This window comes from Populus alba, chromosome 4, assembly GCF_005239225.2.
Source record: "Populus alba chromosome 4, ASM523922v2, whole genome shotgun sequence".
NCBI classification, from domain to species: domain Eukaryota; kingdom Viridiplantae; phylum Streptophyta; class Magnoliopsida; order Malpighiales; family Salicaceae; genus Populus; species Populus alba.
Window position 1 is genome coordinate 3,255,373 of NC_133287.1, and position 26,143 is coordinate 3,281,515.

Genomic DNA, 26,143 nt, shown 5'->3' on the forward strand with positions numbered 1-26,143 from the left:
CAACTCATATCCTAGACCAGATAAAGTACTAGACTGGTTTAATAACCTCATACTAATCATGTTAATATTAGTGTCGATTTAGTAATGTGATGCATGATACTATGCAAAATATTTTTTAATTGATAATATATTAAAATAATAATTTTTTAGATTGTTTTTGTATTTTTATCATTATCATATTCAAAACTATCAAAAAATATCTAAAAACTTATCAATTTAATATTTTTAAAAAAAAAATGCTTGGAAAAAATAAAAGTTATTCCTTGAAGTGTGTCTAGAATTATGATAGATATTATTTTTCAAAGTTATTTTTATATGAAAATATATTAAAATAATAATTTTTTATATTTAATAATATCATATCAAAATATAATTTAAGAAGATAAAAAATAAAATTTTTCAAAACCTCCATCACGTGCACCATGTCGGGCTACGTGTCCCTGTCTTCCAAACCCTGTAAGCCCAATGGTTCCCTCTTGTACTCCTTTTCCGTGTGTCAATCCATGTCACTCTCTCCACGTGGCACCAATAAAACATACCCAAAAATCTATAAAAATTTTAATAATGATCCGCTGTTAAATCTCTCCTTTCCCTGAAACAATCCGACATATCAACTTCTAGTGTCGGCCTTTCCAACCTCTAACCAACATCATGTGGACATCAGACTTCTTGAGATTGTCCCCCTCATCAACGGTCAAGATCACTTCTCCGATCCCATCAAATCTTAACCGTTGATTCAGGGACCGCTCCTTGTAGGTGGGTGGGTCAAACATCAAGAACTGTAGAATCCCCATGCGTGCATGGTACAATTCGCACGTGCAGTTGCTTGTACAGTGTGTCATAATTGACTTGCAGTCGTACGAGAAGAGGATTCAAAGAAGTAGCGGCGCGTGGATGAGAGATAGAAACTGTTTTTCAAAGTTTTTTTTGAAAATATATTAAAATATTATTTTTTTTATTTTTAAAATTTATTTTTCATATAAAAAATATATATATATATATATATATTAAAAAAACTTAATTTTTTTTAAAAACGTAACCCAACCGCCGGGCCAAACACCGGATTCACAAGAGCGTGAAGAACCTCGGCGAGTGCAGGGGGGGGGGGGACTGTGTCAGGGTGTGGGGCTGGTATGGTCATGATCTGGGTCAGGTGACTCAGGTGGGTGCACGGTGGCTTGTGATAGAGGCTAATCTTACGGGCTCACGTGAAAGGATCTTTTACTAGCTTTTGCAATTTCTTGGCTTGTGGTCATAGGAATGTCACTTTCTCTTCTTTTGATGGCAAGCTTTTTGAACCAGCCATCGCTCGATCGATAATAAAGTGGCTCGGGGCTGGGCTTGCATGCCTATGCATAGGGTATATAGCCTACATCCAGAAGGTGACCCCAAGTCCCTTTTTACACTACAAAAAGGTCATAGGGTGGGTCAGACGGGGTTTTACGTGTCTTCTGCTTTGTGAAGATGATCTTGACCATTTGGGCTTCTCTTCCAAGCTTGTCCAGGATGGAGTTAACATGTCCTGGCAGAGGCTAAAGCACGAAGTATAATTTTCTCTACTTTTCTTTTCTTTTTCCTTTTTCTTGTGTGGAAATGGAACAGTGCTAGGCAGATGACAGGGGTCCAATTAGGGAGGCAGCATCATTTGGTTGCCGCAAAAATGTAAATCTGGGCTGTTTTCTGCTAACTAAAGAAAATTGAGCGGTTTTCGAAGCACTAAAACTCCTGCTCAACAAGAGGGAAACAAGGATATGAGTGTGAGTTTATTTTTCTTGAACAGATACTGGATCGATTTCGATTGCCATGCAGGCAAAGCAAAACATAATTATGAATTTGAGCCAGCCAACCATCTCTTTCTATTTCTAGACAGGTAGCATTTATAACTTGTACAGGCAGAGAGTATCATGTAATGGTGTAGGGCTTTAGGAGGAGTACAATGTCAATAATGGCAACGGGAATCATTGATTTTGAATGAAATAGCGAATCCAATGATATTGATAGCCTTGGTATTATGTTCGATGCTAAAGCCTAGGTTTTGTAGCATTTCTCACTACATGTACGAGGTCAAAGCCTAGGTTATTTTGATCTTGCTTTTTAGTCAAATACTATATAGGTATCGTTGTGATAAACAAATAACACAAATAAAATATAACTTTGAGGCAAGTATAAATATTATTTTTAAGGATATTTTCTCAAACAAAGCTATTTTTCAACATTCAATAAGTTTTTTTTCCCCTAAAACGAGAGTTATAAAAATAACTAGACCAAGATTAAAAGGAAATGTTAGTTAGCTTCCTGCTAACGTATGTGTTTGGTATTGTGGTATCTTTTATAGTTATAATTTGAAAAAAATTATTTTATAAAAGGTACTTTTAGTTGAGGTTCGTTTGAAATTTATATATGTTTGGTTAAAACTGTGGTTGAAATTAAAATTGAATAAAAAATAGTTTAATATGTTTAGTTAAACATGCTTTTCAAATTAAGATTATAAAATTGGAATTGCGATCAAATTTCATAAATGTTTCATCATCATGCGATCTCCTTCCAATTTATATAGTGTTATTAAATAATATTAAACACTATTTCTTTGGGTAAACACAATTTTAAAAAAAAATACTTTTTTTTTTTGTCAAACGTGGTTCAATTAACACTATTCACGTAAACAGTTGTGGTGTACTGTCCATGTGAATAGTAACCCTTGAATTAATTCACCCTGCACTGTTCACATGAATAGTGCCGGGTAAATCCATTTGACAATGCACGTATGATGATGATGATGATTGCCAAAGAAATACTCTTACTTGAGTTGAGAAGGAATGAAGCAAATAAGAAACTGGGTGGGCCTTTTTTCCTTTCCCTTGGTAGCAGCGGGTAAAAGTGAATTGAAAAGCAATAATTTTCTGCTTCACAAAACCGGTGGTGTAAACTTAATTTTCAGTGGGATCGATCTTCAAAATTTACATTTCAAATGCTTACCAAATGATTATTTTTTGTGGTTGGAACAAAACACAGTTCCAACCACAATACCAAAAGTTCATAGTCTCAAAAGATATTTTAAGGTAAAGAAAATATCTAGTCATTTCTAGTGTGTTTTTTATGATAAAAATCATAATTATTAACTAAACAATTAAAACACGTGGGAGATTCACTTTGTAAAATGCAATGTAGATCTTTTCACGTGGCACTGTCGAGGAACTATTCATAATGGTATTTTCTTTTCATACATTTTTTTTTTAATTTGGCTTTTATTAGACCACATTATAAGTCAATTTGTTAGGGGAGGGTGAGATTGAAAGACAGGGGATCAAAGTAAAAATCATGCAAGGAATGAGTGGCTTTAAAAGTTTGGGCAAAATATTCATTGTAGTCCTTATACTTTACAAATTATAGATATTAGGTCTTTTCAATTTCAAAAATCAAAGAGAAAAATCAATTTTGATCTCAAACTTGTTCTCTTATTTTTTGGCCTCTACCATGAGAGAGATGAGAGGAAGTCACTAGAATCTAGTGCTAGAGAGAGAAAATTCTTGTTAGCATTGATTTCAACAATCAAAACGATTGAAATTAGTATGAAATTGTTTCTTTTGACGAGGGAAGCTCACATTAGGGGTTACCAAGAAAAACAAATTTGATCTTGGTAAGATTTTTTATTTTGGGTTTATTTCGAGTTTCGAGATGATTTATTTGGTTTTTTGAGGCTATAAATGGATTCATCAAGTTATTTATGATGTTTTATAAGTGTTTTGGGCAAACCATGGTTAAGAATTCAAATTTTAGAACAAAAAACCATCAACCCTATTTTTCCAGCAACCACAGTGGCTCGAAACTAGTTAATATAGACGACGCATCCTATCACAGTTTGTTTTTTTTTATATAAAAAAACCAGGGCGAACAATATGCTAAAAAAAAAAAAGGCTTAGCCAGACATGCCCTAATGAAATGGGCTATATGGTTTGGGCTAGGTTGGCTTTCCCAACAACGCTTGACCTTATCTTTTTTAAAAAATATATATATTTTTTAAAAAATCAATGTGTTTTTATATATGTTTTTTTTTCAAATTATTTTTTATATTTATATTTAGATTAATATCCCTTTTCTCTCTCTTTCTCTCTCTCTCTTTTATTTTGTTTAGAGAACCTCTTTTCAATGACAAATATTTTTTGGTTACTTTGTATGCATTAAATTTTTTAAGAGACTATTTTATTCATATATATATATATATATATATATATTTTTGTATAAATGAACTTTATTTTTAAAATAAAAAATATGTTTTTAGATAATATTTTTAATATGTATAGCCTTGCATAATATTTTTCTTCCCATTTATTTTACCTAATCAATTTAATGTGTTGGCTATTTCTATTATCGTTTAAATGAATAAAAAGCTTATTTTAATAAATAAATTTAGCAAAAATATTTGGGTAAATGTCTCATCGTATGAAATTAAATATCTTGATCTGCACTTGTCTCTCGATTTTTATAGTTTTATTTTTAGTTATCATTTATAATATTTTGTTTTCATTTATTAACATATATATTTCTCAATTTATTTAATTATATTTAGGCATAATTTTTTTTCGTTTCACTTACTTTTTTTTAACTACAAAAAACATGTACAATTGTTTTTATTGGAAAGACAATTTGACCGATGGCGAATGACGGTTCAAGTATCTAGTTATCTCTAAATCTTGTCTCAATTGTAAAAAAACCTAATACCAAAAGAAATTATGATAATCTCTAAACATGATAGATAATTGGCCGGCACTATGCCATGGATCAACTGAAAATTCTTTTTAGAACGTGAAATAATGTCAAGGCCATAAGAAACTTTTTGATAATGTCATTAAACTCAATCCAACAAATCAATCATTAAACCTTTTAACTAGACTCTTTGCCTAGTTTATATTTCAAATTAAATCGTATAAGATACATGATCCAATTAACTTGGTGAGTCCAAAGAAAATTTAGATGATTGGTAAAAGCTTGATTTGACTTTAAAAACAATTAAGATAGAGGAGTCAACATATTTGATTGATTCAGGTTTCGTGACTTGATCCGCCAAACTAGCAACCTCGGTCATGTATTTTATTAAGTTTAATAGCTTTTTTAAAATTAATTTTATTTTATTATATGATAAAAAAAAATAGTCACACGCAAAATTGATCACCAACCCAATATCATTACGTTTTCTTAAGACTATGATAACTACAAAGAAAGCAAATTGAAACAAGTTACAAAGGTTGATTCTCAATCAATCCAAGCTAGCTCGACAACCTGATGACTTGGGTCACGGATACTACCAGGTTTAGTATCTTTTTTCAAAACTATTTTTTATTTAATTATCAAATAACAACAATTTTGTTACGCCAAGATCGGCCCAACCGTTTTGGGGCCAATATCAGCTCACCTTTTTTTGGGCTAAGTTCGACCCAGTTAACTGGGCCGGCCCAACGCACATGTTTTAATAATATTTAATTAATATATATAATATTATATATTAAAAAAAATTTCCAAAAAAAAATTCAAAACTCCTTTCAAAAAATTTATGATTTTCTGACATATTTTTCCACCAATTTTACATAATATCATGTTTGTATACTTACATTGTAAGATACAAATCTTGTATTAAAATATCCGATTTTTTCCAAAACTTTTCAAAAAAATAATTCAAAACTTTTAAATTAATTTTTACTTTTAAAAAAACAACAAAAAAATATTTTATTTTCATGCATACGGTCAAATTTTAAAATTTTCCAAGCATATTTTTCTTAAAAGAACAACAAAATTGCATCTTTCTCATGTTTTTTTATTAAAAAAAATCCAAAAAAATAAATATCATAACCAATTTATGATCATCTATTAGAGTTTAGCCAAATTATCAAAAATCTTTTTTTTTTTTAATTTTTTAGGGTCCAAATATAAAATTTAATATTTGTAAGGTGTAAAATTACACGATAAAGTACATCATCAAGTGTTAAAGATACAAAACATAACATAAATGCGATGCTAAATTTGTTACTTTAGAAAGGTTAAAACTTCACTCAATAAGGTAGAGACTTTTTCATGAATAGAGATGTATCTTAAAGCATAGATGAGACCAACAAATAGAAACCCGACCTAGAAAAACAATCAAACTACAATGCAGCTTACCTTAGGTAGGGTGCACTTGGGGTGATATGTCTTTCCTTTGCACAACCAATCCCTTACCAAGACTCTCGCAGACCATAGGTTCCTAATGTTCATAATACTAGGTGGTGACTCCTGAATATTAATTATAATTTTATGATTAAATCCAAAAAAACATTTTCCAAAAACACCATACCTCATTAGAAGGCACGATAACAGCCTTCATCGTCTCCGACAACGTTGCGGCGCAACCCGCGACACAAGGTTAAAAGACTTTGTTCACGGGTTAAGTCTAATTTAAGCTTAAATAATCTATTAAGCAAATATTCAAAACCTATGCTAACTTTATTATGGGAAATAATAAGTTCAGTACCAATAAAATTAAAACAATAACTAAAATACATTAATCTTGAAATTGAAATAAAGTTCCTAGAAAATGAAGGAACATAAAAGGTGTTCTCTAAATCCAAAATATAAACTTTTTTTAAAATAAGTCTATAAGTTCTCACAGCCTCAACATGCAAACACATCCTATTTCCTAAATAGTTTCTTTCTTCACTTCTCATCAACTTTTTTAGGATTAGAAAGCCCTGCATAATATTGATAATGTGAATTGTAGTTCTCGAATCAATTCACCAATTATTTTATCAAGAGTATAAAGAATTAGATTCATAACACAAGGGCAATAAAATTACCTTTTTTTTTAAGTCATTGCTTGCATTTTAGTCAATCTTTCTTCATATGTCCCTTTTTCTTGTAGTAGAAGCAAGCCATTATAATGCTTGATCTAGCATGTCTAGGTCATTTGAAAAGCAACTTTCCCTTCTTCTATTATGCATGGTTAACTCCTTTCTTTTATTTTGTCATTTCTTGACTTTGTGAGTCATGTAGTTGGCACTATCGTGATTTTCATTTCTTCACTTTATGGTTTCAATCTCATACATAAGCGTTTCCTTATAATAAATACACACACAAGAAAGAAACTAGAAAGTAGTCTAGTGGTAATGACCTTATATATTTTAATTAGAACTTATACATCCATGTTCGAATCTCAGCCTCCTCAAATGTATATTTTTAAATCCCATTTTTCACATTGAATTTTAATTTTCTTACAACTTGTTTGGAATCAATTTGAGTGATTTTAATTCAACTAATAATTTATTATAATTTTTATATTTGAAATAAAATATTAAAATACATAATTGAATTCAATTATATTGTTTAGAATACCTATAGAATTGAATTAACAATCTTAATTATTTTATCTTAAAAATTAATCTTGATTAATATATAAATTGATATAGGATGAAACTAAACAAGCAATTAAACGAAATAATGCCTATGAATTCTTACTAATAATTTATTAGTTTATAATTTTAATTCCTTCAGATCATCCCCGTTGCCATGAAAGTAATCCTATCATCTGTCCTTTTCTTATTATAGTACTCAACTTTGATTCTACCTCAAAACAAAAAAACATGAGATCCAAATCCTTCACCGATCTTAAGCCCAACCTTCCTTCCCTCACCCAAAAGCTCGACCTATGATCATCCTCCATATCTTTCCACGACTATCTTCAAGTTTTGATTTTGTCTTGAGTAGTATCCTTTTCCCCAAACACGTTTAATGCACACAAAAAAAATATAAAGAAAGCAATAGTAAGCAACGGTTGTAGGGTTTTGAGAGAAAAGAAATAAGGGTTTTTTCAAAATAATATTTTTTTACCTTGAATTACGGTAGCAAATCAGAAGACTTCCTATTTTATTTTTCTTTTTTTATGATTTGAAAATGAAATTCAAATCAATACCCTAAAAAAAAAAAAAAGTTCAGACGTAGGAATTGATTTGCCAAATAACCTGTTATTTAATTTGTCAAATCAATGTGTATGAGTTTAAGAAAAGCTTTGCAATTAAAATTTCTATCCTGTACCATTGCGGCAAGGAGACATATAAATTAAAGCATTACTATTTACATATTTATTTATTTTAGTATTCTAATGAGCAACTGAATAATAAAATAAAATCACTAAAATAAAATTTGAATCCATACAATTAGGATTAACAATAATATTTAAATTGAAAAACATGAAAGTTTCAACTATGTAAAAATTAATTTAGTTTAATATATATGTAATTCTAGATATATAACTATCATACTTTTCATATTCAATGAATATAGTGGAAGCAATTAATTGGAAAAAAAAACATATATGAATTCATGATGATAGCCTTTCTTGTCTCTAAGCAATAATCATGTTGTTGCTCTCTATGCAAAACTTAAAAAATTATTCTCTCTCAACAATGGAGAGAAGTAGGGATAGAGTTTTTTAGCCTGATTTTTTTTTTAAGTTGTGACTTGATGATAATTACAAGCATATATTTATAGACAGGTCAAGATCCATATCATTATAAGAGTCCATGATTATCTTTCCGTTGAGGATAGAGTTTTCAAGCAGTAAAAGTCTTCAACTCCTTATTATTTTAAATAAAATAATTATTATGTGTACATACATACATACATACATATAATTTTAAATAAAATCTTGTTATCTATTTGAGTCATTTAATAATTCTTTAAAGAGATATTTCCTACACCTAATCGTTTCTAATTATTGGCAGTGATGAAGGTTTAATCTATTGAATCTTTGGATAGAGTAGACGTAGTTGTAGTGGCGAAGGCCACACACCTATTTGGGGTTAGAAAATTAGGTGAGTTACGACTTTGAGAGGAAAAGTGCTGGCTACTGATTAGCATGGCTTCTAATTCTCTAAATTAATACCATAAATGCCTCTTTTTCATTAAAAAAAGAGACATACTTTTACAAGACTTGTCTTATTTGGTCGTCCCAATCTAACCAAAAACATGCACTCGAGTCACAAAAAAGAGTCACAAGTGGAGCATCCCAGCAAAGACAGATTAAGCACAGAGATGTTTTCCACTCAAGAAAAGAGTATCATGGACTTCTGCAAGAATTATTCAATTGATCCCAGTCGTGTGTGTACGCATTACATTCGATTCGGCTTTCATGTAATACAAGCATGACTAGCATTAGATTGTCACTTCACTTGCAACTGTCGTTTCAGAAATTCTAACTACGCAACAATGGCTACAGAGTTCCTTCACCCCCTCCTCTTCCATGGGCTCAGAGCTCGCCCATGCACGTCTAGTGGCTGTAGTGTCAAAAATAAGGGCCATGGACATTATACGTGACGATTCCCCAGCCTTCCTATAGCCTGCCAGGAAATATAATCGAGTCCCAATTGGTGCCATAGTGAGGTATATTCGTTGGGTTGGTGGCCAATTTTCGTTGTTGTCATCTGAAGGTGAAATTGGTGAGTTGAGAGTTTGCAAATGTGATCCATCAACAACATTCCATATATTGAGCTTCCCATCATATATAGGCTTCAATGTAACCTTTCCATGCTTTGAAGCAATCACCGGAGCTAAACAGGCTCCCGTCAACTTCCACAATTTGATTAGGAGGCACATCTAATTGCCACATTCCTGCCACTAGATCCCACTTTCCTGTTCGGGGATCGTACACTTCAGCGGATCGAGCTCCTTTGGGTTATAAACGGCACCGTCTTATCGGAGTCCCTTCTCATGGCAAACCCCCCTACCACTTGGATTTTACCTCGCCATGTCACACCTACACTTTCGTACCTCAATGTGCTCATACCAAGCAGAGGGCTCCACGCATTAAGGGTTGGATCATATACCCGGGACAAGAAAATTCCCCTTCTACTTGCCAAACTGGACTTGCCTCCTGCCACGTAAATTTTATTCTCGCATATACCACAGGCAAAATCGTACCGTGGCTCGCCTAAGGTGCACACCATTTGGTTAGAACAAGCATTGTGGCGAAGAACTGATGGTAGCACCTCCACACCGACGTCGATAAACTCGTCAGACTCATCGATACTGTTAGGAGCTTGCACCCTGCGACATAATAATCCTCCAATTATGTAAATTGAATCGCCTAATGTAGCAAAACCTTTCAAGACATGGTTTTCAATAAGGTTAGGAACTGAGCTAACATAACTCCATGTGTTATTTGATGGATTGTAACATTCTATTCAATTGGAAACATTCTTGTGGCAGAATGAGGCATAGACCCTATAGCTAGAAGGAGAAGATTCCGGCGATGAAGGTGGTGTTGTTGTTTGGGGAGGAGAAGGAAGCGAACCCATTGAAGAACTGACAAAGAAGAGGTGGTAGCTCTAGTATGGTTCCTATATGATTTTAATTGATCTAAGGTGAAATGGGAATTATTATGTAGACAAAAATGGAACATATAAAAAACCCAGCGGAGAACACAACAAAGGGATTGTTGCATCGACTAAGGATTATGCATGGAGGGTAGCTAATGTTAAGAATGGAGCAAAAATCTAGGACTATACCTAGTTGATGACCAAAAAATCAAGGCCAAATTTGGTGCGAGGGAACAATTTGGTGGGTGATTGTCTCTCGCTTTGTCATATTTGGATTACGAGAAAGGTTTTTCTGAGAAATCGAAGCAAAAATATAGGGAGAACACGATCGTGGAACTTGAAAAAATCCTAGCTGAATTAATGACCCTATGTTCTTTCAAAAGGCAGCACTAGCATTCTTTTTTTTGTCTCTATTATCAACTTGGATCTAACTAGCTAATCGTCTGTACATGTGATAAATATTCACAGCAATTTTTGTAATCCATCTTGTTTTGAAGTGACTGAACTTTTATATCAAAATTTTGCAAATTAAAATATAATTTTATTTAATAATTTAACCAGTAAAATTTGCTAAATGCTAACATACATCATCACGAATTCAATAAATTAACAGAATATACAAAGTGTGTGGCTTTTTTTACTGTATTTCTTTTTTATTGTTCATTCTCTCAAAATTCATTTATGAATTATAATAATGAAATTTTTAAAACATTTAATTTGATTCTTGAATATTTGTTTTTTGCACAATTAAGCCTTTTTGAGTTCAAATTGGAGCAGTTTTTTTTTTTTTTGAGGGTTGAATTGAAAGAAAAGGAAATTAAGTGAAAAACACAGCTAATATAGGTGGCGGCTCTGCAATTTATTTGAAAAATTTATCTTAGTCCCCCATCATTTTTAAGCTATTACGTAATCAGTCCCTATAATTTTCAAATATTATATTTTTGCACCATACCAAAATATTCTCTTTTTTTAGTTGAGATGAAATGAGAGTCGCTAGATTTCATCTAAGAGAGAAAACGTTATCATTGACGATGATTTCGACAATTAAAACAGTCAATTTTTGCATCACATGTTTTTGTATGATGAAGGGAGTTAAGATTAGGTTGATGATGGGTTTTAGGGCGGTTTTTTGTGTTTTTTGAGGTCATGGATTGGTTAAATAAGGTTTTAAGGGTGTTTTGAATAAAAAAATAAATTGTAAATAGTTTTTTTTTTGTTGGAAAAACAAGAGCATTGTTTTTTCGATCATCACAATGGTCGGATTTAGGGCAATTATAGACAAAGCATTATCTATTTTTTTTTAGGAATAATGACTACCCAGTTAACTTTAGAAATAAAAAAAAAGGCTTGAATGCATGAGCCTGAACTTACAGGCCCGCGTGCATGTGCCTGGCTTTGTGGGCTAAGCACTGGGCCAGGCTTATCAAGCCTACAACACCTAGTCTTATTCTTTTTATTTTTTATTTTTTATTTTTTAATTAATATTTTTTATATTTGTTTTAAAAAATATTTTTTGCATTTATGTTTTGATTAATAGCCCTTCTCTTAGATATTTTTTGGCTTATTTAGCCTTTTTAAAATAGCAATTATTTTTTAATTATATTGAGTGTCTTTAACTTTTTTATGAGGTTGGTGTGATTCATTTATAATTTTTTATATTTTATATAAATTAAGTTTATTTAAAAAATATATTTTTTTTAATAATATTTTTAATATGTACAGTCCTGCATAGAATTTTTTATTTATTTTATTCAATAAATTTTATATGTATATCAATTTCTATTACCGATTAATTTTTATAAATATATTCATTAAACACAACTAGGTAAATAACTTTTATTGCGACATTAAATATCTTTATTTACATTTGCCACTCAATTTTTCCAATTACATTTTTATTTATTGTTGATGGATTTTTTTTAATTTATTTACAAAATAGTTTGTAATTAATGTATTTCGCTGCGTTCATAAGTTTTTTTATTTACATTTAATATTTTTTATGTAAAACAACATGTTGAAAAATTATACATGTTCAAAAAAACATTTTATCATGGGTTGGTGTTTTCAATTTGATCTTTATTCTTTTGATTTCTTATTATTTTTGTTGACCATTTTATAAAAGTTTTATTATTTTTAATTTCACCCTTTAATCTAAGTTGATTGTGTATTGGTTTATATATATATATATATATATATATATATATATATATATATATATATATATATTCTTTTGATTTTTTTTCCTTTTATTAATGTTTTCATTCTTTTCAATTGAACTCTGAAATTGAAAATTTGTTTTTACCCTTTGATTTATTTTTTCTTTCAATTTTAACTCTCATTCTTTAAATTTTTATTTTTTTTTTTTTCGAGTCATCCTTAACCGTTTCATTTCTTATGGATTACGCTTATAATAGTTTTATATATAGTGCTTCTGGTATGATGACCCAAGTCACGGATTTGAAAAATTATATTTGTTCTTCTTAATTTCTTTTTTAATATCATTGTTCCACATTGTTTTTTTTTTAAAAAAAAAAATTGTGGTTATCTTTATTTTTTTATTATTATTAAATTATCTTAGCCTCATGATCTAAGAAGTAGGTTTGTTAAGTTAATCAGAGCTCACTCGCTTTCCAGATTAAATATCTACCATGATGGCTTGCATTGGCTCACACCAGTTTTTTTATCCTATTTTATCATTTTATGTTTAACTGGTTAAATTTTTTTGCGTTTTGTTCTTGTATTATCATGATAACTTTTATATATACATACTCACTTGAGTAATATGTACCCGTTAATGTAACGCAAGTACACATTTACTAATCAAGAAAGCATGTCAAAATTTTGATTTGAAATGATAATCCTTGTAATGAAAAACCCCATGTTTTAAACTCTTGAATGCTAATGTAGAAGTGGTCCAAAGGATGAAAGACACATGGAGAAATATATATTATAGACATGCAGGCATGTACCCATGTCTCCACAGTGAAAAGGCACCAAAAAAAGGAATAGGGAGCAAATCCATATGAGATTCTACCGCATGATACTAGAAATCTCGAATCTCACACTCTTGCTCTCACTAGGCCAACATAAATTCGGCTCTAGGCATTAGGTCTGATTATCAAGAAATGACCCTTTTTACTCGTGTTTATCAAGTAGTTAGTTTTATAATAAGATGCTATCTTCTGGGATCACATCTTTATATCTTCTCTTTATCTTTGTTCATTCTGGGGCGGCAATAGAGCATGTGATCATAAAATATAATAAGTTGTTTTGAGCAGTTTCTGTGAAAATGGGATGCCTCTTCTCTTCTAACTTGTGTTCTCTCTTTGATCGCAAGAAATTCTATTTGTTTTTGTTTTTGTTTTTGTTTTTCTTCATAGAGAGGGCATGTAAAGAAAAGTATAGATGTCGGATTCATTTCGTTGACTGATTAAAAAAAATCGGATCATCCAGCTTACTCTCAAGTCAACTATTTTTATGAAAACCACGTAATTTTAACAGAAATACAGCTAAAAAGAAAATGATATTGTAGACTCCAAGTCAACACAAGAAAGGGTCAAATGCACGAACGATGCCAGAAATGAGAATATAAGGTTGTAGCAGTCGAAGAGGAATCTGTAAAGGCACATGAACAAGCACTATCAAAATGGGAATGAGAACAAACTTCGCGTGGAAATGTTGTGAGATCCAGCTAGTAGCCTCGAGAGAGTCTTGACAAATGGACTGACAAAAGGGATTGTGTGGAATCTTAGGTGGTAGATTGATCTGGGCCTGTTGTGCTATCTATTGCAGGCTACCAGAAACCATGTGGCTAAGCCTCAGGATAAGATGGGCCCATTTCAAGAGTAAAGCCCATGTAGCCCACATCAAAATATAAAGGGGGAGAGATAAAATGGCGTGGAAGGTCTCGAGGGAGTTTCCACTGTTTAAGACAAGCTTTGCTTTGGTGGCACAGAATGACAACTCATCTGAAAATGGGTCCACAGGCTCCATTGGCAGGCTAGGGTAGGAGTTGGGACCGAGGCACAGAAGGCAAGAGAAAGGGCACTGAGTCACTCGGGCCCTGGCTAAATGATGGAAGGGGACTATAGAGTGAGACAAAAGGGAATTTAATGAGAATATGAAAAAGCAGAGAGACTTTGGAGAAGAAAACAAATGGATAGAAGGGAGAAATCCAGGAGGCAATCAGTAGAACCACCTTCTTCCCACATTGTCTTGTATTACAGACAAAGCACTTGGGAGGAGAAAAAAAAAAAGATGGGATTGATTTGTAGGATCATTGGAGATCTCCATTGCCATTTTTTGTAGCTCCGTCCATCAACGCTTTTTAAAAATTATAAATGCAAAAATAATTTTTTTAAAAAATAAAAAATAATATTATTTTAATATATTTTTAAATAAAAAATATTTAAAAAACAATTTTACCATCGTCTCAAACACTACCTTAGCATGCACACCAACAATTTAGGTATGAGGGTTGGTTCTTAATTTCTAAATATCATCAATATAAATGAAAACCTATAAAGTTGTTAATGGTTTAGAAGTTTAACTCCTTTTTTTATTATTATTATTTCATGGGTTAAATTCTTTTGAATATATCATATACACGGATGTATTTTTAAAATTATTCTAAAAAAATTAGTTTTGATTGAAGTAAAAACTAGTCCAAAGATACATTATAATTAAAATTAAAAAAGAAAAATTATTTTAGTAAAGTAAGATAAGTGATGGAAATTGATAATCTTTGTAATACAATGAACCAAATTACAAGATGAATAGTAACGTATAATTAAGAGCAGAAAGCTGAATTTCGAAACACGTGAAGATAATTGATGAATACAAAAATAAAACATGGAATAATTGATTTCTCTTTTAAATCTCAAAATTAAATCAGAATCTTTATTCAAATAAAAAAAAGTCTCATCTAAGAATCAAACCAGCTAGCTAGTTGAAACAGTTTGGAACATAATTATTGAGTACTTTTGAGGAGTTAATTGCAATCTTTGTTTGTTAGAGCTTGGTCTAGTTACTAGCCAGTGTGCATGAACCCAGTAGCCCTCGCCATAGCTAGCTGACTCTTCTTCCTTCTTAGGGTAAAAAAAGTATTACACTCCCACAAAAAAAGTAGAACACAATGTGGACAAGGGAATTCATCAAAAGTGCCAAGGCACACACACAGCACACATTTGGTATGACAATACAGCTGCTGCTACAACAACAGCAACAGTCTGATAGTGATAGGACCATAGAGATGGAGAGAGGCTCTCTGCCCACTGCAACCTTCACTTTACCTTCTCTCTCTCTCTCTCTCTCTCTCTCTCTCTCTTATAGAAGAAATGGAATTTGAGCATCCCAATATGATGCAAAAGAGAGCACATGGCTGTGGATACTGCATCTGAACCTGTAGCGGCTTCTTTGAAAGACCCAAAAGATTTGCTTTTTTGTTTTTTGTTTTTCCTCCAGTCATTCATTCTTTAACATCTTACTTCGAAAGTTTTCTTTTTTAAGTTCGTTGTTATTCTCTTTTCCCACTCTTCTAAACACTTTTCCAAGTTTTCTTGTTTCTTCTCTCTTTATAAAGCCAAGAGATACTAGCTAGCCAACTTCCTAGTTCCTTTTGTTTCCCCTTCAATATTTTCGGTTATTGGGTTATTGGTTTTCTTTCTGATAGTTGAAGTTGAGAATTGAGACTCTCTGCTTGCTTGTTGACATGGGCTTGATTGGAAGCCATGGATGTGTGCATAGATACAGCAAGAAGCAATGCATGACCCTTTTTTGGAGGCTCAGGGCAGCAGTGAGGAAGGCTGTGAAAAGGAATGGTGGGAAGAAGCAATTCAAGTTCCAGTATGATCCTTCAAGTTATGCTCTCAATTTTGATGATGGCTGTTGCAATTTGGGTGCAAGTGGATATGCAGTCAAACATGGTAATAACACCATTCAGGATAGCAAAGAAATTCTGTGGGTTTACGTTCTGTGGGTAGAACCTTGAGAGTGGTACTTGGGGACAGGGTGGTGTTGGTTTATTTTATTTTTTTCAGTTTGTTTTCTAGATTTCACTTAATCAGCGGCTTTCAAGAAGTAGTGTAGAAAAACAGCAGTTTCTTAGCTTTCTTTAAAATATATATTTTAATCTTATTTCAGTCTGGTATTTTCTCGGATCCTGCCTCTCCCCTTTTGTTCGTTTGCTTTAAATTTTTTGTCTTCGCTGTCTGGTCTTCAGCAGTTGGGCAGCTGAATAGCAGAAAGCATCATTCCAGTAAATGCCCTGCTAGTCATTTATCCCGGAGAACAAATCAGGCAAGGGGGAACGCGTCATGGCCTTGAATTTATTGTGTAAGATAGTGGGGGGTAGCAACAGGACAACATTTTCAAAGTTTGGTCATAGCCTAGAAATTACTTGTGCCATTATGATTTTGGATATGATGCCATAATCCACAACTTTAAAGAAGGCAAATCGCGTAAACATATCTACTGTGCAAGGATTTAGAATAGAGGAGAATGAACAACGAACAAATTGTAAAACAGTAGCATCCAACAGATCACTGACTGCCTAAAGTCATTGTAATAGAAGCAGAGACATTTTGTCCTTCCATCATCCAGTTTCTGCATGTGCAATCTTGACCAAGCGAAATCTTCCACGAGAACTTGCGAGCAGCTCAAACTGCAGGGTCTTCGAGCATGGCAGTAGATAAATTCTTTATTCGAGGATATGCAGCTTTCTCATCAAGTTGGTTCTGAGCCCATAGCAACATTTTTAACAAGCTTGGAAGCTTTGGATCTGTGATTATGTCAATTCATAAAAAATAAAAAGAAAAAAGGACAGCATAATTAATTCTTCTTATAATAAAGATAGTGCAAGATAACAATATCAAGATAATCAACTCAAGTACACAAGCACAGTAAAGCAAACAGAGAAAGGAGAGGACAAAGAACAGTATCCAAAATATGAGCTTGCATCTCATCGCTTTGTCATTATCTCGTTAAGATTTCAGCAAATGTTGTAAAAGAAAATACGCGTGTCTAATTCACAGCAAATGATGTGACCTAAGGGAATAAAATTAGCAAATGCCCATTAGATGCAAGCTCTTGCCCTTCCCAATATTCCTTCTAATCCCCTCCAAAGGAAAGAACAAAATGGCCACATTTTACGTGAGAACCAATGTTGTACAAGGCTTTTAGTGCTACTGAGAAGATCAAGCCCAATTTATGTGGGTCCTTAAATCAGCAATGTCCAAATGGTATACCCAAAAATAAAAGGTTCGGTCTGACACAAAGGATGTTGTTACAGTAACTGACGCCCATTTTACACCATTAGCTAATTGACATGCCTGGAAGGTAAGCATCTCTTTACACAACTATAAGAGTGGATGCTTGTGTATGATGTTTGTGATGAATGGTAGTGGGTGTCCAGAAGACGTGTCGAATAATAATTGATTGGGTTACCATAACATAGCTGGTAGCATGGCAATGAAAATGTACAATACAAAGGTGCTTGATTTCTTCTTCTCTTTTTTTTCTTTTGGGACATAAGAACCGAATAAAAACAAAGAGCAGCAGACATCACCAAAGTACACAGGAACACTTATTTCTATTAACACAAACACACAGACATATAAAAAAAATGGAAAAAGAAAAGAAAAGAAATAGGCATCCGCAAACCTTTTTCATGACTCTGGCTTGTAAGGATAGCTGCATTCACCTCACTTGCTGTCTTAAGGCGTTGTGAAATATCTAAAAGATCTCCAACAGGGCAGTTAGAAACATCTTCAAAAGCCAGCAGCGCAACAGTCTTCTCCAGTTCTTCTAAAAAGCTATGCTGCAGAAATTTTCAACTTTCTCAGGTCATTTATTATCATGAAAGTGGTCATGTGAATGTGTCCACTAAGACAGTATTTATCTTCAAGGTGAATATCATTATTAGTTTCAATAATTATGCAACCAGTTTAATCATTGAAGTTCAACCAAATTGAGAAGAAAAACAAAGCCAGAAGGAACTGCAGATGATATTAAATGCTATGAAAGTAAACATGACAAAATTATGAGGAACTCGGAATTACATCTTCTTCTCCCCTTGGAGCAAGTTCCTCCTGAGCAAACTGCAGAGCCTCGTTTACTTTGCCATTGCGAATCAGTTCTATCAATCTCTGTTGCTGGAGATGGAAAAACAGTTGTGGATTTGTATCCAGTATCTGCATGCAAAATTTTCACATGATGAAATCTAGATAGAAAAAGGCCATAATCTATATGGTTGTGTCATACACGCATGCATGTGTATACATATACGTGCATGTGTTTTTCTGCATAGAACAAGCAATGATGACTTAAAGAACAGCCCTCTATGAAGGAATTTATGTTTCTGAAATTCCACAACCGCCATTAAAGATGAGGTTTCCATATTCTAGCTTTCTTAATCACTTTCCTGTGATTTTCAGTAGTACACACTAAACAGGCAATATGACAATGTCATGTATAAGAACATCACATGACTTTCTCATGGCTAGACTAATATGGGTTGCATGATAAGGCATGCAAAATGATAATATATAATCCTGCAGTTTATTCATTTGCTTCCTTGAAACATTCATTGCTTATAAGCATTTGGCCCATAAGAATATCATTGACATAACAACTGTATAGTTCAAGCCATTTTTCATTCAAACCTATAAAAGCAGTAGGACATGGGAGTTAAACTATGACCTGTTACTAAGGCCAAAGCATTAATTTTTCCACAATTATGAAATAATTAAATGGTCATCGAAAGTTGAAGGTATCATACAGCTCAGTGCAATTGTATGGCCATTGCAAAGTTAAAGATGCTACAACCAACATAATCATAGATGACTGCCTACCATGCTTCTTGATCCTACTGGAAAAGAGAGAGTTTCAGATAACACATCCATGAATATGATAAGAAACTCCCAAAGTCCCTTAAAACAATGAAAAGCTAAAATTTCAACAAAAAAGATTAATCAAACAAACAATATAATCACATGATCCTAACAAACTATGATAGGGATAATAATATGTGTATAAATGACCCACAAGTCACCTTCACAAAGATTGTAGCAACATAGTAAAGCATCGCACCTCAGGATTTAAATCATTCACTTTCTCAATCGCGTCCTCAACATTTCCACACTGCACAGCCTTCTTAGCGGCCATTCGATCTGTAATAGTTGCAAGATCTATATCTGCTATTTCTCAATAAGAAAAAAAAACAAAACATCTCATGCCACCAAAGCACAAAAACCAAACATAAAATACCATAGTAAGAATAATGTTGACACACACACACACACACACACAGATGAAAAAGGATACGTTCAGCTCCAGATTCCATCTGAAATTTCTCAGCAGCGTCCACATAACCTTCCGTAACAAGAAAGTTCATCACCAATTTATTCATGTCTTCTTTCCTAATTTTTACATCATTAAGCTTTCTTTCCCACTCTTCTCTTGTAATCAACTTTTTTGACATAGCCTGTGCACAACAAACATAAACATAAGCACATTACCCATTCAACACCTATCTAAATATTCCAGTTTCAATAAATTTGTTCTACTCTGTATTTCTACACTAAATCTCACACAATTCAGCGCCATGAATGCAAGACTTCACACATTTCATTTCCTATTTTTGTAAACTAAAAAAACAATCAAAACATTGGCACATATTTTCTCACTTGGATCTAATGTAACAAAACCCTAACTCAAACTACTTATCATAGTTATTAGGCAGGTCACAATCAAATTCTCTCTTTCTTAGAATTCAAAATGCCCTCTTTTAGCATGGATACTTACTACGTAACCAACTAGAGACAGCACCACACAATAAAGCACAATCAAGATCAAAATGCAGCATTAATCCAGTCAGTATTACCTTATAGTTGACAAAAGAAAAATCCCTACATAACCATTTTTAATTGTCTTCAATAGATGCATGAGATTAAACACTTCAAAAACATCAAAATAATCATGATTAACAATATCCTAATTCAAAGAAATTATCACCGTCATTTGGCTAGGTCAAAGTCACACCCCTTTTCTTTAAATTGAAAACTTTGGCCTATTTTATCTATCAGGATTTTCTTTTAACAATCAAGAAAAGACCACAGTTTTTAGTAAAACGCAATCATATCCAAACCCACCATTATAATCTAATCTTAAACCTTAAACAACAATCTTTCATTTCCTACAAAAAACACCACAGCATCAATCATAACTAATCACTATAAGAAAAGATTAACAAGAAATGAAAAAAGAAACCATAATCTGTTACCATTGCTTCAATTTCCGCAAGTTCAAGAATTACAACCCAGAACAGTTACATAAGTGCACTAGCACCACCACCGTCCGTAATCCACTGGATTCCACTTCTCTCTGTAACCAAACAAACACCCAGATTAAAAACGCCTAAAAAGTCCTAAAACCTACACTGTTACACTAAAAAAGAATTCAACAATTGTATTTACTCTCACCAGAAAGCCAAAAGCCCTAACTGTATTGAAACTAAGATTTCAAGAGTGGATTGGGTTTCGATTTTCCGGGAAAATATCCACTTTCTGGGAAATATTTTGCGCGCGAGAGAAACCTTCGAGAAGGAGATTTGTTGCTTTTTTTTTTTTTTTTGCTTCTTTTGTTGCTCTACCTTTGAAGAGAGTTTATTCTGTTGACTGATTTTGATAGCACTTTTTTTAAAATGTTTTTAGATTATTTTAATATATTAATATTAAAATAAATTTTAAGATATTTTAATATAATTTTAAGTAAATGCATGATGCCAAATATCTGCGTTGTCGATGGGTCTCAGGTGAATATATATGTATGGGCTTTCAGCCCCATAAATTCACCAAAAAAGTTCGATTGTGTATTTGATATTTGGGCCTGCGTTATTAATGGGTTTGGATTTAATTGAAGGAACATGATATTTGGTCTCTTTGAAAAAACTAATTTGGAATGATAATATTTCATTGAAGAGGAGACAAAATATTTGGTTGATTTTTTTAATTAAAATATAGTATTATTGTAGGAAAATTTATAATGTATATATACGTCAATTGTGTATGCATGGATGATTTAAGAACTAATGAAAGATTTTACAGACAATGGGATAGCCACCATGGAAAATGAAATTAATTTGATTAAAAATTTCGTATTATTAAAAAATATAAGTATTATTTATGAAAATATAAATAAGATAATACTAATAAAAATAATATACAACACAATCATATATACACCAATAGCACTAAGTCAATATATTACATGAACTCTCATGTATCACCAACTGTATTTACATGCCAAACAATTAATGTTATATGACCCAACCAATTCTTGATGATTCAAAGAGTTGACCCATGATATGATATGTTCTAACCTGACAAAATCAAAATTAATAAATTTTAAAAATCTAGAATAATATCATTTTAAATAAAAATTATAAATCCAAGTTCATCCGCCAATCCAATAACTCAGGTTCTTTCTTGAATCGATCTTAAATTAGATACAAAAATTATGACATTATAGAAAAAACTAAGTTGTGTAGTATATTAACTACATTCAGAACATTATAGTCCCTCTCACATTTCCTTTTGGATTCATGGTGTTAATTTGTTTTTTCTTCATTTTGATAATCAAACTTTTTTTTTAAGCAATTTCATCGTCTTGTGTCTAAATTGAAGGTTATTTACTTCAAATTTATCAATGAATGACAAGATTGAAATAAAGAAAACAAGGGTGAAAAAAACAAGGAAAATAGGTGGGAGATTTGAGATTGGGTAAAAAATGTTTGCTTTAGCCCTCCAACTTCTCAAATAATAAACTCTCAATCTCTCAATATTTTGATCCAAAAATTCATTTTCCTTAATTTTTAGTTTATGGCTTAAGAGATGAGAGAGCGATTGGATTTTCATGATAGAGAGAGAAAATCTCAACTGACACCGATTTTGACCACTACAAAAAGCAATTCTAGTATCAATAGATTTCATTTAGTGAGGGGAGTTTAGCCTATGTTTTATTTGTTTTTAACCTTGCATAAGACAGTAGATATGAGCTTATGAAATTCTTTTTTGTTTTAGATTAATTTTGAGTTTTTTAGTTATACGAGGCCACAAGTAGATTTGTCAAGGTGTATAGAGAGTTTTCTAAATTTTTTGGGTTAAAAATCAAGTTTTTTTTTGCCAAAAAAGCCCCCTGGCCTAGATTTCTAATGAACTTCTAGATGCCTCAAATCAGGCAGTAAGCGACGCGTCACATTTTTCATTTTTTTTTTGAAAAAAAAAAAGGAAGCGAATGATAGATCTTCCACCCTTTTATGAATAAAAAATAACTAAACTCAACACAAACACGAGCCTGGGCTGTTTTCAAGCCCTAGAGTGTTGGGCCACCCATGTCATCCCTGCATGTGTTGAGTCTCTTTTGTTTTGGGTTATTGGTTTTTTTTTTCTTTCTTTTTTTTTTCTTTAATTTAATCATTAATTATTGGATTTTTATTGAATTTTTTATTGCTTTTTTTTTTAGTTTTTAATTTTTTTTATGATTTTTTAATAAAATATGATTTACTTTCTACTTGATTTACAAATGTGCTTTCAAAAAGAATTTTTTTTTTATCTTAGAAGGTATTATTTCTGTGTAGCTCTACTTTTTTTTTTTCTCTTTAATTTTATTAAATCACATTCATATATATGTTTTTTTTTATTAAATAGAACATTAGTTTCAATAAATAATATTATTAAATACAATCAAGTCTATAACCTATATTTTAAGATTTTATATATATATATATATCTCAACTTTTCAATTTATTGTTTGGTTAGTTATCGTTTTGATTTTTACTTAGTTTTCGTATAAAATGATATTATTTTTTTCTAATATATACAACATTGCATAATAATTTTTTTAATTCAATTCAATTGATTTCATGCAAGCATATGTTTCTATTATCATTAGATTAAATAAAAAATCATTTCTTAGAAAACAGAATCATTAAACACAACCATGCAAATTACTCATGTTGTGAGGTCAAATATCTTGATTTATATTTATTTTTTGAATTTTTGGACTAGTTTTTAATTCTTGTTGATGACTTTTTTTTTTATACCTATTGATATTGATAATTCTTATTTTATTTAATTAAATACATGCATACACTTTTCGATTCACGTTTAAGATTTTTTATATAAAAAATATATTAGGAAAGCTTGTGAATTTAATTTTTTTATCAAAAAAACAAACTATCCAGTCACGCACGGACAAGCCGTCATATAGCCAGTAAATAGCTAATGTTATAAAGTCGTTTCAAAATCTATGGAAATAAGAAACGTTTTAAGAATGGTAGTGGATTGAACATTTCATCTTTTCACCATGTAAAATGTGTTAAGTGATTCTTTTATTGGCCACACATCAATTATTGGTGAGCCGAGAAGAAAGAACCCTCCGATCGTCCTGTGACCCCCCCCCCCCCCGGGCGGTTACTTAGCCACTAAGTGACACCCACTCTTACAACTTCTTATTCACGCCATGACAAAAGAGTTTTTCTTTCGAGTCAATAATAAAGTTCCAAAATAAAATAAAAAATTTTAAAATTACTTTTTAAATTTATTATATTCATGACACCAAAAATCAATATCGACCAAGCATATCCTAGCACATATATGCCTGACACACAATATGGCTCCACCTTGTTGCTTGTTTTGGAAACAATTGTTGCCAATAAATATGTAGTATATATTTTTTATTTTTAAATATGTTAAAATAGTATTTATTTATTTATTATTTTAAATTATTGTTTATACCAGGATATTAAAACAACTTGAAAATATAAAAAAATAATTTTAAATAATTTATTTTTAAAATTTTAATAAAAAAACCAGGTTAAATGTTCGAACCAAATTCTGTAAATCACCTGCACAACTGATAATTCATAATAGCCTCAAATTTATTGGATCTATTTTTCAAGATTATCTCTATAATTTTTATATATCAACTAAGAATCATCTAAGTTGATTTAATGTGTTTTTTTATTAATATTATATAAAAATGTCATCTCATATAAAATTAATTTTAAATTTATAAATTTTTTTTTAAAAAAAACATGTTAGCAATATATAAATTTTTTTTTTTTTTTAAAAAAAAACATGTAAATGATATCACCAACATAATGAAGTAGTAATCTCTAAAATATCACAAACACAAGTAATGTGTAAAATTTATTATTCTCACCACCATGCCAATGATTGAGGCAAGCGCTCCCTGTATATAAAAAAGTTGTGTGAGCACTCGAGCTTGTGCCCGTACATATGAACAACTGTAGGGTTAGGATAGGAAGCACGTCGCTGCCATCGGAATTGCCCAAGAATCACGGGGTGGATGCCTTCTCGTCGACAGACAAGTAGACAACTGCCAAACGCTAGTTCGGCAGATTCCACACGAAAGTTCCAAGGGTTTTCTACACAGGTGAAAGTCGAATTGAAGAAGAATCTGCCTGCCGCCTGCCTGCATGGTTTAAATTAAATTTCCTGACATGTACCCAGCCCCGTACTTTCTTAGGAACGTGGGTCGCTAAGAGTTTTATATATATTTAACTCGGATTCACGTTGGCATCTTTGAGAAATTTGCCCAACTTTGTCTACAAATGGAAGCCCACTCTTTTTTCTTCTTTTTTAAAGTAACTGTAGGTGTTAAAGTTAATTTAGCCGTTTGGGTACACGAACAAAAACCGCGTTTTCAGAAATTTTTAATTTTTTTTTAAAACAAAATTTTTTATATATTTTAGATGTGTTGATTTTAAAAAATAACCACAACCATGACCGTATTTTCAAAAATACTTTATACATGCCTTAATTAATTTTTTAAAATTCTAAAATTAATAATTAAATAAACCTTTAATAAGTCTTATATTTGTAATCTTCAAACTAGTGAGAAGCAGTGTCTTTTAGTGTTATATTAGTGCGCGTATCTTGCGTGCATGTAAAGGCATGCACTGGCATCCATCATTCTATTCTCCACTATTTTCTATCTGCTTTATGCGTAGATCGTAGACTTTTTTTTTTTAAAAAAATAAAAATTAAATAAATCCACATTGTTTACCTTCCTTCTTAAAGTTTTAAGGGTAAGAATCTTGAACCACTAAAAAAATATCCTTACCAAGCTCAAAGACAAAGACATCTTAAATTTGAGCGAGTTTTGCAATCACTTTACCTAATTCTTCTTTATTTTTTTAAAAAAAAAAAAACTTTATGGTAAGATTGTGAGTAAAGTTAAGAAAAATAAAACAAAGATTTTCTTCATTTTGATTTTCACTTCTTATTAAGAGCTTGTCACGAGAAATGTTGCGGCCACTTGCTTTAGCAATTAAACTAGTCCACTAACTAGCGTAATGCTGCAATAGGATTAAAAAAATTTAAACCTAAAAAATAAAAGTTTTGGTTGCAAGATTTTTTTTTATATTGTTATTAAACTTCATCTAATAAATAAATTTTAAAACCTCTTAGACCAACTTTTTATCTAAATTTTAAATAAAAACTGTGTGAGGATTGTCTCGATATAACTCAATTGATCTAATGAGTAAAAAAAAAAACCCCAAACAATAGATAAACATATGATTTGGCTATAAAAAAGTTTAGAATTATATATTTTTTTATTATTAAGATAAAAATATATTTAATTGAATTGGGTTTTGTGACTAAACCTACCAAACACTCAATCTAGGTCATATAACCATTAGGTTTTATAGCTTTGTTATTCTAACCATTTTTTACTTAATCATTCTACACTTTACTTTGGTTTGAATAAAAAAAATTTTA

General features: G+C 31.6%; 1 protein-coding gene and 1 pseudogene across 2 annotated transcripts; both read right to left on the reverse strand.

The window, feature by feature from the left end:
* Nucleotides 1–9,099: 9,099 nt before the first annotated feature.
* Nucleotides 9,100–10,319, reverse strand: LOC118047263 (uncharacterized; annotated as a pseudogene).
* Nucleotides 10,320–16,722: 6,403 nt separating this feature from the next.
* LOC118047354 (protein GID8 homolog) lies at nucleotides 16,723–21,013 on the reverse strand. Of its 2 annotated transcripts, none has more exons than XM_035056628.2 (7): nucleotides 20,819–21,013; nucleotides 20,620–20,720; nucleotides 19,662–19,821; nucleotides 19,428–19,531; nucleotides 18,398–18,529; nucleotides 18,000–18,156; nucleotides 16,723–17,118 (listed from the first exon to the last, which is right to left on the reverse strand). In XM_035056628.2, exons 2-7 carry the CDS (start codon nucleotides 20,620–20,622, stop codon nucleotides 16,997–16,999), a joined length of 678 nt encoding a protein of 225 aa, XP_034912519.1. In that variant the 5' UTR covers nucleotides 20,623–20,720; nucleotides 20,819–21,013; the 3' UTR covers nucleotides 16,723–16,996. The 2 variants fall into 2 exon arrangements, with proteins under 2 accessions (XP_034912519.1, XP_034912518.1); XM_035056627.2 differs by having other exon boundaries at nucleotides 19,428–19,534; nucleotides 20,819–21,010.
* Between the last annotated feature and the right edge of the window lie 5,130 nt (nucleotides 21,014–26,143).

Bases quoted from the DNA above. Each gene is read 5' to 3' on its own strand.
- LOC118047354 (XM_035056627.2), bottom strand. The intron at 19,535-19,661 runs GTATCCTTTTTC...ATTGAGAAATAG, and splicing joins GATGGAATCTGGAGCTGAAC to CAGATATAGATCTTGCAACT. The intron at 17,119-17,999 runs GTTTGCGGATGC...ACATAATCACAG, and splicing joins AAGCCAGAGTCATGAAAAAG to ATCCAAAGCTTCCAAGCTTG.